Source organism: the organism of the source record quoted next, unplaced genomic scaffold (genome assembly GCF_019419815.1).
Source record: "Pyrus x bretschneideri cultivar Hongxiangsu unplaced genomic scaffold, Pyrus_bretschneideri_v1 Contig16, whole genome shotgun sequence".
NCBI lineage: Eukaryota > Viridiplantae > Streptophyta > Magnoliopsida > Rosales > Rosaceae > Pyrus > Pyrus x bretschneideri.
In genome coordinates this window covers 5223720-5236485 of record NW_025999457.1, presented here as the reverse complement: position 1 = coordinate 5236485, position 12766 = coordinate 5223720, and the positions used below count along the sequence as shown (strand labels likewise).

At 36.3% G+C, this 12766-nt stretch overlaps 1 protein-coding gene across 2 annotated transcripts in view; it reads right to left on the bottom strand.

Annotated features, from left to right (window-relative positions):
• Positions 1–12766, bottom strand: part of LOC103957823 (MADS-box transcription factor 23) — a 43056-nt gene that overhangs the window by 20102 nt on the left and 10188 nt on the right. Inside the window, exons 4-8 of one of the 2 annotated variants that reach the window (XM_018650011.2) lie at positions 12589–12650; positions 3847–3946; positions 3698–3739; positions 3512–3595; positions 3038–3304 (exon numbers count right to left, since the gene is read on the bottom strand). In XM_018650011.2, the coding sequence (XP_018505527.2) occupies positions 3278–3304; positions 3512–3595; positions 3698–3739; positions 3847–3946; positions 12589–12650 (315 nt within the window). In that variant the 3' untranslated portion in view covers positions 3038–3277. Of the gene's footprint in view, positions 1–3037; positions 3305–3511; positions 3596–3697; positions 3740–3846; positions 3947–12588; positions 12651–12766 lie in introns of those variants that run through there. The other variant, XM_048581043.1, reaches the window with a different exon arrangement.

The following is a 12766-nucleotide window of genomic DNA, read 5'->3' as shown; positions in this document are numbered from 1 at the left end:
TATTATCTACACTAATTAAGGGGTGAGGGAGTAGGTTAAGCCTCACAATGGGTTAGCAATAATGTGGCTCAAAATCTCCTTTGACGAGAATCGGACCTAAGACTTCTTACTCACAAGTGAAGAGGAATATCACTAAATCGTAGTACTAACTATTCTTAAGTGACGATGAGAGAACACCACCCTCTCATCCCTATTAAGTTGACAATTCAGATCAGAAGCCCCCTCTCCTTGACAATTGAGTCTATGCCACCACTTGAGAAGTTCACTCAGCCTCGGTTCAAGACTTTCCGCGAAGATTCGGTTCCGGATTACCACATTATGCATTACCAAAATGCCATGGTGTTAATGATGCCTGGCTGTGTAAGATGTTCCCATCCACACTAGAAAGACCTACCATGAGATGGTTCCCGGTGTTGCTAGCCAGATCCGTCGATTGCTTCGAGAGCCTAGCTGACCTTTTGACCAACACTTTCTCAGTGTACTATGATGTCCACAAACGTCATGAGGCCATGTTCAGAATGACTTCTTAGTGCAAGGATGAAAGTCTTAAGGCTTACCTAAAGCATTTCTGTGCTAAATTAGTAGAGTAGATAAGCCAAACAATAGGCTGGCCCCCATGTTATTTAAACAAGACCTCTATGTCCATTCATTTCTCTCCCAGAAGCTGAATAAAAGAAAATACGACTATGTTACTCTAGCGGAGTGCATCGAAGTGGAAGATGACCTCACAAACTAGGACAATAAAACCCTGAAGATAGTCACTGATTAGGACTATACCAAAAAGATGGACTAAAGGATGAACGACATGACACTCTTCCACCTTCTCTACGTTAGACAAACAAAAGAGGCGTAGGGACATGCAAGCTCTACCAAGCCAAAGTTATACACCGCTTTGAACACTAATGTCAACAACATTCTCCACAACATCAAGGACAAACCTACCTCCAATGTCCAAAGTCACTTCCTAAGCACCTAGCAAACAAAAATCCAAACGAATATTGCTCTTTCCACTAAAGTACCAGCCATGCAACTTGAAATTTCTGAGAGACCACATTGAAGAATTGTTGGATCAGGGACATTGCTGGGAACACATTATGGGCAAGGCAAGAAAGGAGGATTCAGTTGAACCAAATGATAGGGACAGGTCTGATAAGTGCAATGATGATGATGATTGGTGCCCAGTGAAGAAACCTACTCTCAACATCAATTGTATTTATAGAGGGCAGCGGACTAACGCCAAGAAGAAGAATCCCCATCACTCTAAGATGGACCTCCCTCAGACACCTCTAGATCAATTAGAGGAGCAAAATTTGAACTACACACGATTTGATTCCCCTCCTAAAGATATGTAGGCTTTCTATTCCTAACTCAATCGCAACGCCGCCATCTGCACAAAGACAAGTCCATGGAGAACTCATCTCCTTAACGGCCCACCATAGGCCACTCATAAAAAAATGATCCATGCATGATGTTATACTTAATTACTTATGTTATATCATCTTTTCTTATAACTATACCAATGATTTAATTCTCTTTCCCAGATATATGTAGGCAATCCTCCAACTTGATAAACTCTGCAATCAGTTGTTAAAGTCAACAGGTCTTCAAATTGTTCATTTGAATGTTGCTTGATATCTCTTCCTTTTCCAACCACCAGATAATTCAAACTGAAGCAATTGTAAGTATGAAAGAATCTAGAATATTTAATGAATAAAATATCTCCCAGATGAGTCAATTTTCTCCCATGAACTATTTCTGTCACCTTTTCCATATTGGTATTCAAAAATATCGAAACAGATCACTAATCCAAAAACATAATCTTCGGAACACTCATAGTTCTATGGTCTAAGTTTTCTTTACTTAGCTTTCTTGGGTTTTTACCCAGTTTGTTAAACGAAAAATAATAAATAATCGAATGACTCTTCAAACCAAGCAAGATAACAAATATTCATTTGTAGCATGCAAAGTGAATTAAAAAAAAGGAATGCAAATATCTCATCTGGGAGACTTTGATAGAAATATTTACTTAGTTTTCAAGAGAAATGGAGGTAGTGAAAATTGGATTGCATCCCTTCTTATCTGGAAACTCCTAGGCCACCTTTTAGAAGATTAAGCAGAGTTTTGTTAACATCTGTTGAACCCCAAATGTAAATAAAGATCATTCTGCATCTGTTTAGAAAATGGCGATTAATGAAATGGGTGATTAATTTATTTTCATTACCTTTATTTTATGCATTTAACATCAATTGCCACAAAAATTTGCTCCAATATTGGGCCACCAGCAACAAAGGATTATTTAGCAACTAAGAGCTGCAATACTGGTCATAGTTTCCACAAAGGTAAGAATCTTGTGTTATCTTATAGTAGATTCACTTATTGATTGCTGCACACATTGTTTGTTTGGTATTCAAAACTAAAATCAGTGGTTGAGATTGATCTAATAGATTTCATAGAAAAGCAGAAAATCGATTGTTAAATAAGACATGTATTTCTTGAAATGATATTAATGTAGGCACATAGACCCCTCTTTGATTTTAGGATAACAATAAATACCAATCATGAAACATTTTCTCTTCAAATCAGAAGTGTTAGTAGCTTGGTGTTATATATATATATTATGTTTGCAACTGTTTTTGTTCATTTTATCTTTTAGGCATACCATAGACTGGCTGTAGTGAGTGGTAAAATGAAATCTTGGGTCTCTAAAAAGTGTCTTGGAAGTAGGAGTCAATCTTGACATTTGTTCTTTGGTTGGTCACAACACATTTTTAATATGGATAAAGTTGGTCCTAACACAATTCTTTGCCATTATTGCATAAATTCACACCTAACTGGTTGTCTAATTCTCTTACAAGAATGCTAAAGTTTGTTTGACAGAACATTTCATACCAAAGATGTTGGTCCTTCCGTTGGATCCATTTACTGTATGACATTTCACTCCTTGAAGGTTGACTTTCATTGCGGTGCAAGTTGCCTGCGTTCTGCATTATGACATAGCTATCTACAACTTGTAATATGTTTGCACACTTTCAAGAGATGTCAATCAAAGCAGTGAGCTTTGCTTATTCTCTCTTTTTGGGGTTGGTCCATTGGATCAATATGGTATGATATATTACACGTTAATAGGATTATATATAGCTTTTGCTGGTACTTCATTGTTCGAAGGCCCATGCCTAGGCTAAGTTTGAATCTGTGGCTGGCTTAGCTGCAAACGGATGGGTGCATGCAAATCATATTCATTATTGATGCTATATGGAGGCTGAGAGCCTTTGTTTCCTCAATTCACATCCCTTGCTTTATAAACCTGGTGTCAAAATATTTTATTTTGTGTTAGTGTTTGCTAGAGAAGACATCTTCACATTTGCTTGATAAGTAAAATAACATAATGGTTTTAAGGTTTATGCTCATTTGATTCCTCTCACTTTCCCTCTACCCATTGCCTTTCTCTATCCTTTTGATGAATTATAATATGTGATAAATATAAAAGTAGAACTTAATGTATAGACAATACCTTCTTTTGCAGTTCCTCATTCTCTTTACTTACGAGGTCTAGGTTCTTATGCAGTTTTATATTCTCTTGATGTATGAAAGATCCCTGAAAATAAAGTAAAAACAACGATAATAAGCATCAATTTACCCCCAATAAAATGAATTAATATTAATCAACTGGGAGAAATTGAGCCAGCTCTTGGGCAACCTTCTGGTTTAGTTCTTTTATTTCATCATTAAATATCTGGCTCTGCAGAATAGAAAAAATAAAACAATGAGTGCCATGCATGTGTTAAATAAATAAGGCAGCATGAAATTATTAAGTGTGACTATATTCAGGGCTAAGGCTTTTGATACCTTTTTCATTCGAACACCTTTCAAACTCATCTCAAGTTGGCTTTCCAAATTTTGTAGATCTTTGGCGCTCAAACTAGAAAGTTCTTCCCCCATTAACTGCCTGCATAATTTACAGAAGGTGTAAGGGTATACTCTAAACGTTCTCACAAACTAATTCATATATACTAAATGTTACTTTGTGTGTGTGTGTGTGTGATACCATTTTTTTTTCCAATAAATCATTATCTCACATTTCATGGGAAAACCTTAAGTGTTTTAGCAATATTTAAGTAACGGTATCAGGATATTGTGAAGCGATTTTTACAAAGTTGCATTTCAGTTGGTTTAAAAGGAGAATTTATCATAAATAGCCAAAACTTAACTTCCAATTTTAGAAATGCCATTTTTTATTTAAAAAAACTATTAACTATGGCAAAAAAACACACCTAAATAGACCTAAATGCCCTAAAAGTTAAAACCCAACACTAGTAGAAAACACAGCTTGCGCGACGAAGAGTATTTTGTTGCGCAAGATGTACTTGAGCAACGAAAAATATACTTTGTCGCACAAAATAGAAAAGATAGGAACAAAAAAAAAAAGAAAAAAAAAATCCGCAATGAAGATATTCGTTGCGCAAGAACACTTTGTATGACGAATAATTGTTGGCGTTGCGTATAGTCAGCAAGAAAACGTGGGGTAATTTTGTTTGGCACGAAAAACTTACACGACGAAAGAGGGGCACTTGGGCGACCAATGATTCGTCACGCAAGTTCCTGTTAGTTTTGACCATTTACTATAGGTGAATCCTAGAAATCAATACCACATTTAATATAGGTGTTTGCGCGACAAAGGCTTCGTTGCGCAAAGGTCTTAACCTTCCTATAAATATGCGCTTTTGTTGTCCTGATTCTTCATAATTCTATTATCTTTATTCTTCAAAATTCTATTCGTGCTGGGATGGCGGATAAAAACAAGGATAAGAGTGTACGCGACACCAACTCGCATAATTTGAGGGAACATTTTGAGTTTGCGCATGTGATCGCTGTAGCCATGGGGAATAATTGTCCCACTGCTGAGTGACGTTCTTGGGAAGATGTGCCAGGGAATGTGAACAAGGCTATGATGGATGAACTATTAGTAAGTATATTGTTGATGGATTAATAATTAAGTTTGTGAAATTTTTAGTTATATGTTGGAATTAATTATTTGCATATATGTGTAACAGTGTAAGTATACTCTTGATGATGATACAAACGAACATTTGATGAAGTTGATGGATAATGCGTTGGAGGGATGTTACAATCGATGGTGTTATGAAGTCTTGTGGAATGGACCAAGACCATCGAAATAGTAGTTTTAAATTTATGTTTTGTATGACAATATTTAAATTTAAGGTTTTTTTTTGTTTTTATAAGTTATGTATTTGGACTTAATTAGGTTTCAATTCCTGTTGGGTTTTTTTTTATTGAAACCTAATGTAAACACTCTATCCTCGGTTTATATGTGTTTTTAATCTTCAATGAATATCGTACTTATGCTGAAAATAATTGCATGGATTAAGGCTTTAATTGTCACAGCCCGTCCCGAAATATTAGTATCGATGGCATGAAATGTCGAAATTACCCTTGGATGTTAAAGTGTGTTGTGTGTAATATGTACTTAAGTTGGACAATTTTAACATTTCCTAAGTTTTTTTTTTTTTTGGAAAAAAAGACTTGGGTTTTATTTTCTTTTGTTTTGGTTGGTTGGGGTGGACAACTTTGGACCACACAAACACATACACACACACACACACACACCTGTGTGCTCTCTCTCTCCTTCCTCTTTCGATTTTCTGCATTTTTTTGTACAAACCGTACGGACAACCTTTGAACACCATAAACCACTCATGGATTGAGGCTTTAATTGGTGTCTTTGAGTTCTTGGCAAGCTCCTGAGTACATCCATACCATTTTTAGAACTTGAAACGCTCGAAAACCCGAGAACCTGAGATCCCAGTTCGAGGTAATGTTCATGCATACGTAAATGCGATGGTTTCAGAGGATTCTAAGGTTATAGTGAGCTTTAAGACACTCTCACAAAGCTCAGAGAAGCATTTTGGAAGAAATTGGACGTCAGGAAACTCGAGAATAGTGAGTTGCAGAGGTGATCAGAATATCACGATTTTTCCAGCGATATTCCATCGTTTTTGGGGCTTTAAGCAGGTAAGGGAATGTTTTACAAGTTATGAGCTTCAATTTGGTACCGATTTCATGAAATTTGATGAAAAACGACTGAGATATAAAGGTTTAAAGTTTTTTTTCCAGTTTTCTAACAACGGCGATGGTCCGGCGAACCAAGGAAGAAGACGACAGAATATTCCGTCAAGTTTGACGGAATATTCTAACGGCGTCAAGTTAGTTCTAACGGTCTATGCTTGTTTTAATAGAATATTCCCTAACAACGTTAACTCTTACTGTCAGTGTGCTTGGCACGCACTCGCGCGTGGGCGGCGCATCTGGCCGTGCCTTGGCCAGAAAGCGTGACTGCGCGTGGGTTGTCAGAAAATTATTTTAAAAATATGGGGATGTTCGTGAGGTTGAGTAGATCACGTTGGTATATTCAAACACCCCATTTGAGCATTGTATGAGAAGTTGTTACCTAGTTTTGGTTATGTGCTTTAAATTGATGTTTTTATAGTTGTTTCGCATATAGGTGAGACCTATCCTAAGGACGAGCGCAGTCACTCGAGGCTCGGGGGTGACGACCCTTCCATATATACCAGTGAATGGGCTTTTGATTTTTCGTATATACCTATATACTTGAGAATTTTCCTAGAAAATGAAATTGAATGCTAATATGTTTTAAAATGCCATGCAAAATGTCTGCCTATTTATTTATGCATTAGTAGTTGCATGTATGTATGTTTGGTGCAGCGGACACACAGGTAAGTGCCAGGTAAGTTTATAAATTATGGTTGTGAATTAGTGGTTATGTGAGATGCATTGAGAGCTCATAAACCTGCACCCCAGTGTTAGTGTTCCCGCCCAGAGTAGGGCACAGTCCTTCACGTGATGTTCACCTCCCGCATTGTACGCTCACCTTGGATCCAAGTTAGGTGCATAGTCCTGTCGTTCAGACCACGTTAAGTGGTTCCGACTCGTAGGTGACCTGCGATTATTCGCACAGTCTTCACGTAATCATAGCACTTGAGCGTATTTATTTACACTCAATCCTGTCGTACAGACCACTTTAGGTGGTTCCGACTCGTGTGCATGTATAGTTGTTGAGATGTGGATTTGAGCTCTAGATTTAGCCAGTACAGGTCACGTTAGGTAACTCCGGCTGACACATCATTTGCATTGATTGATATCACCTGGTTTACTTATACTTTATGCTGAGATATTCGATATAGCATATTTGTGAATGTTGTTATTTTGAGCATGGTTGTGGTGTGTGTATATATATTCTATTTTCTGGGAAATTATACAGGTTTTACGGAGATGAGTTAGAACTTTTGAGAATGAAATGATTTTGAAAAGCTTTGTTTTTGCCCACTCACACTTTCTGTTTTGCGCCCTTCCAGATTCTAGTTTGAAGCGCTTTGGTGGCTCACGAGGACTTTAACGATGGTTCTGACAGAACAATGCAAATGTAGGATCACCTTTAGGTGTTGTATAATTAGTATTCGTTCTTCTGGATTGCACTTATGTTTTTTGTGCTCTGATTATGTTTATCATAGTTAGTCTTACACTAGCGTATTACTTTAACCAGTTTATCTAGTAGTTTGGTTTTTATTTATTTGTAATTGTTTTATTATTATTGCTTCTACACTGTGCACATGGCTACGTCATCCTCATGTGATGGCCAACACGTCTTGATTTCGGTCGGGGTGTGTCATTAATTATATATAGAATGAATATTTAAGGTATTAATTATTTATAGAATAGTATTTCAGGTATTAATTATTTATAGAATAAATATTTAAAGTATTAATTATTTTTAGAATAAATATTTAAGGTATTAAATATTTTATAATTACAATTATTTTATAGGAAAACTAATAAAAAGGGGCTTGAAAACTTTGAATTTTAACGATAAGAACAAAATAAAGGGTAAAGTGAATAGTACCAGGATTGACTTTTTAATGTAAAAATGTGGTTTTTCGTTAAAGTGAACTGTGAGCTTTTCGTTAAAGTTCCCTTATTTTAAACGTTGCGCAATATATTTCGCAACACTACCTTCGTTGCGTCAAACATCTTTGCGCGATAAATCCATGTGTTTGTCGCGCAAAGCATAGTTAGATTGCGTTCAAACCTTCCAATTTATTGTGCATTTATGACGCATTTTGCACAATGAACTTGGAGATTTGTGTGATGAATATGTTCGTCACGCAAAGGTGTCCTAGTACTATATAAACACAGTTTCAAAGCCCTAGTTTTTGAAATTTTTTTGTTTTAAAAAAATGGCCGATTCTGGAGAAGGTTTTGGCAAAAAGAAACTTGTAGTGCGATTAGAGAGGTATCGACGAAAGCAAGTGCCGTACTTTGAAGGCAAAAATTTGGCTGAGGCGTACACTGAATTTAAGTATGACATTGGGAATTTGGTATGGAGAGATTGTTCTGCTGAGTTTGAGTCTTGAAAAAAAGTCCCTGAGGAGTTGAAGAAGTCAATGCTGGGAGACTTATTGGTAAGTATGTGGTAAATAAAGAACAATTATTTTTGTTAAAACGTAATATTTTTTAAATTACTAATTTATTGTTATTGGCATTAATGTAGGTTCATTAGGATGTTGATGAAACTGATGAGAAGCAACGAATTTAATGGATGGGCTTTTCAAGCAGAGTTTCCAGAGACGTTGGACCAAACTTTCGGTCAGAGGCCAGGGACATATTGTCGGGGGATGGGAAGTGCCAGGCGGCGGGAGAGTGGAGCCTCATCATCCCCGTAGTCAAAGAGCCAGGTTACGGCTTTAAAGCAGGAAGTCGCTGGCCTGAGGAGTGAGCTGGCATCGTACAAGTCTTAAATGTCAATGCTTGTATAAGCCCTCAGTTCCTACAGAATACGTCTCCCTGGTTTTTCTGCACCATTGTGATAGGAGCATATTTATACGACTTAGTTAGCTTGTTTTCTTGCATTTAATTAGCTAAACTATGTTAATTATAGTGTTTAAAGTTATTTTCGTGCAATTTCAGGTTTTAGTGTCAAAGTATGCAAAACGAAGCAATTTGGAGCATTCTAGAGCATTTTTGGGCCAAGATTGGATAGTGCAAGCATGGAGGCATGAGGATGGACGAATTTGAAAGGCTTGAATTCAGTTAGGGAGTTGCAAGGGGGCTTAAAAACCTGATTTCTAGAAGGCTACCTTAGAGCCACATGCACTTCCATCCTTTAAGCCATTCCACATGCAATTCCAACATATTCCACATGCATTCATCATCATAAACAAACAGCCATTCCACATGCATTTCCACCCACATGCTTCATAATCATTCAACCAACTTTGCACATGCATTCATCATTTAACCTAGCTGTCATTCCACTTTAATCCACATGCATTCCCTTCATAAATCAGCCACATGCTTCATAATCATTTCAGCCACACTCCCACATGCATTCATCATCACAACCTAGCTGTCATATTCCCTCTTTTCTTCCTTCATTCACCTATAAATAAGCATCCATTGCATTCATTCTCATTCATTCACTCTTCCATTTTCAGATTTTCATACACAACACCACACCACAAACACATCCACTTCTTCCTAGCCGTGAGTCCCCATTCCCTTATAATCCAAACACCAATCATCTTCCATTTTCACCACTCCCCAAACCATTCACACCATCAAACTATCCTTAGACCTTGTGCTACGACGAAGAGGAAGATAAGAGGGCCTAAACGTTCATACAATTCAAGTTTGAGTTGTTGGAATGTTTAGGTGTTTCTTTGATTTCAATGTTTAATTTCAATACTCTTTGTTTTGTACGAATGAGGAATGGAAGAGAAGAGGGCCTAAACGTTCATACAATTCAAGTTTGAGTTGTTGGAATGTTTAGGTGTTTCTTTGATTCTCTTTGTTTTGTATCATGAGGAACTAAACCCCCCCTTGGCTAGGGGGGGATTCGAAATATATGTTTATGCTTGCGTTTTGATTTGATTACTTCTAATTGCATTTCATAAGTCGTGGATTCAATTTGTTTAACTGTTTGATTGATAACTTATTTATGTATGTTTATTGAGAGTGCACGCTTAATTTTCATGCATGAATATGACGCTAGAATATAAGTGAGTTTCACCTAATAGTTACGAACTTATATTCACAAGTAGTGGAGGTTGCTTATAAACAATCGCGTTAAACGAATTCTTGGCATAAGTTTCATGCAATCATAGTAACGAATGCCTCGTCAACACTTATAATTTTCATAGAGCGTAATGATTCTTGCTTGTATCTCTATTATGCAATCATGTAGGGGACTTGTGGGAAATGTTTTGGGTTGTCGTATGCAATCATCCAATTCAATAACGTTAGGAAGATTTGAAGGTTAATTTAAGCGGACCTAATTAACCCGGGGTGATGAGTTTCATAATTTATTGAAATGCAATTGGAAATCTTTTTATTATGCAAGTGTAACATGTGTGGAGATGAACCCCTTGGCTAGCATCCATTCATTCCATTTCATCAATTTCATATTTACATTCTGTCTAGTTTATTAACTTGTTTCGTTATTTCAATTTTCCTCCAAAACAAATCCCCCTTTAATTTGAAGTCTTAGATTAGTTAGAAAGTGTTTTGATTTGTGTTTCTAAATATTTTGATTCAAGTTTTCATCCAATTTCGTCCAAATTAGTGTAGGTGCTCAAAACTGCCCAGAAAGTGGTTTTTAGGCAGTTTTGAGTCTTCTAGTTGCTGTTTTGGGTTTTAGGGTTGTTTAAGTGTTTTAACTTTTAGTTTTGCATTCTTTGAGTCTAGTTTAGTGTTAAAGTGTCTTAATTTGTGTTTTAAAGTGTTTTGAATCAACCTTTAATCTTAAATTCGTCCAAATTTGTGTTTAAGGTCAGAAACTGCCTAGTTAGTGTTTTTAGGCAGTTTTGAGTCTTTTGAACCTGTTTTGAGTCCTTTGAGTCTTTGTGAACGTTTTTAACTTTGTTTTTATGTTTTTGAGTCAATTTAGAGGTTTTAGCAAGCCCTCCTAATCCCCGGTCTAGAACGATCCCTACTTGCATCCTTACTACAATTTGACAACAAGAGGGTTAATTTGTGTGCGTATAATTCACGCATCACATTGCCCTCAGAGCTCTTCCACATTGAGCAAGCACAGTAATCAAGCTCGTCGACCTCCGACCCCGTCCCCAACCAGCAGCAAGATTACCAAGCACCTCCAAAGGACATGTCTATAGATTTTTTCGCTTTTTTTTCGTAGTTTTGTTCCCGCTTTCTTTTAAAACTTTATATTTGTACGTACATTTTTATTTATATTATAAATAAAATTTGTTTTTTTTATTCATTAATTTGCTTTTTTTTTTCTTTTGCCATTAGTATGAAATCTTTTTTTTTTTTTTTAATTTTCCTTGTAATCTATTTTATTTATTTATTTATTAATATTAGACTTGCGCGACTCCGACCGGTCATCGCGCAAAATTAAGCGCATCTTACTACTTCGTCGTGCATTACCACGCGCCTCTTACATTTTTCATTGCGCAAACTTTTTGAGACAAACTAGTCACAAAGTGCATTTGTACCCATTCATATCGTACGATGGACACCTTTGTCCGTATAACTTTAGCGCGACGAGTAATAAAGCGTCGCACAATTGTTTGGATGCGCGACGAATTTGAAATTGTTCATCGCGCAATGTCTTTTTCCACGACCTTTGCGCGACAAAATTTGCACGACGATTTTTTGGTCGCCATAGTTTTTGTGCAACCTAAGAATGCTTTGCGCGACAAAATCTCCCTTGTCACGCAAACTATTTAAGTTAGTAGAGCAATTACACTAGACCTAAAATCCTTGGCGTTCCCTTCGATTCCAACTCATGTAATACATACAAAAGGATTACTGGCTTATGTCCCCAAAAAACTAGTTTTGACTGCCGAAAAGTAGACTTCACCGGGATCGTTTCATCACCATATAAATAAGAACACTAACAATAACAGTCACTACCTCAAGTTCCTAAATAGATGATTGAAGGGATTGAGTACTCTGGCTCAAATCTCTGTAATATAAAGAAATTAGCAGAACCTTTCTTATATAATTAATATCTTTATATGTTAGATCAATACATGTTTGGCAACATGTGAAACTATTTTGCTATCAATACATTTTTATTATATAATTAATATTTTTATATGTTAGATCAATACATTAGACAAGATGTGAAACTTTTTTCGGGAGCTCAGTTTTTAGGAGTTCAGAGACGTTTCGTTTTTTCTTTTGTGAAGATTTCTTGATTTTGCGTCTGTATATTCAATGTTAGGGCTGAGCAGCTGGATACTAATTATTTATTTATTTATTTATTTTTTTTCGGTAGCTTCTTGCCCACTGATACCGCATTTAATTAATTGTTACTAATTATTTGTTCGGTTTCTTATGAATAATCAAGAAACATCTTTTCATTACTCATCCTCCATGTCGAAAAGGTTTTCTGGTTTGGTAGTTAGATGAACCGTAGTTAGTATGATATCCTTTTCCAGTAAGCATCATGAAATATGCATTGTTAGGTTTTGGTACTTGAATCAAATTGCTAGGTTATGTTGAAGATTCAATAAAAAGCAGTGATTGTACCTGTGACATTCTTCGAAGTACCGCAATTGTTGCCTCAAGCTTGCTGCTTCCCTTCGCCAAAACTATTAAATACAAATACAGTAAATATTGTTATACATGAAATATGAACTCACTAAATGAGCACATTTATAAGAGCACTAGAAAATGTTAGCCAATGTAAAATCACGCATATTTTATT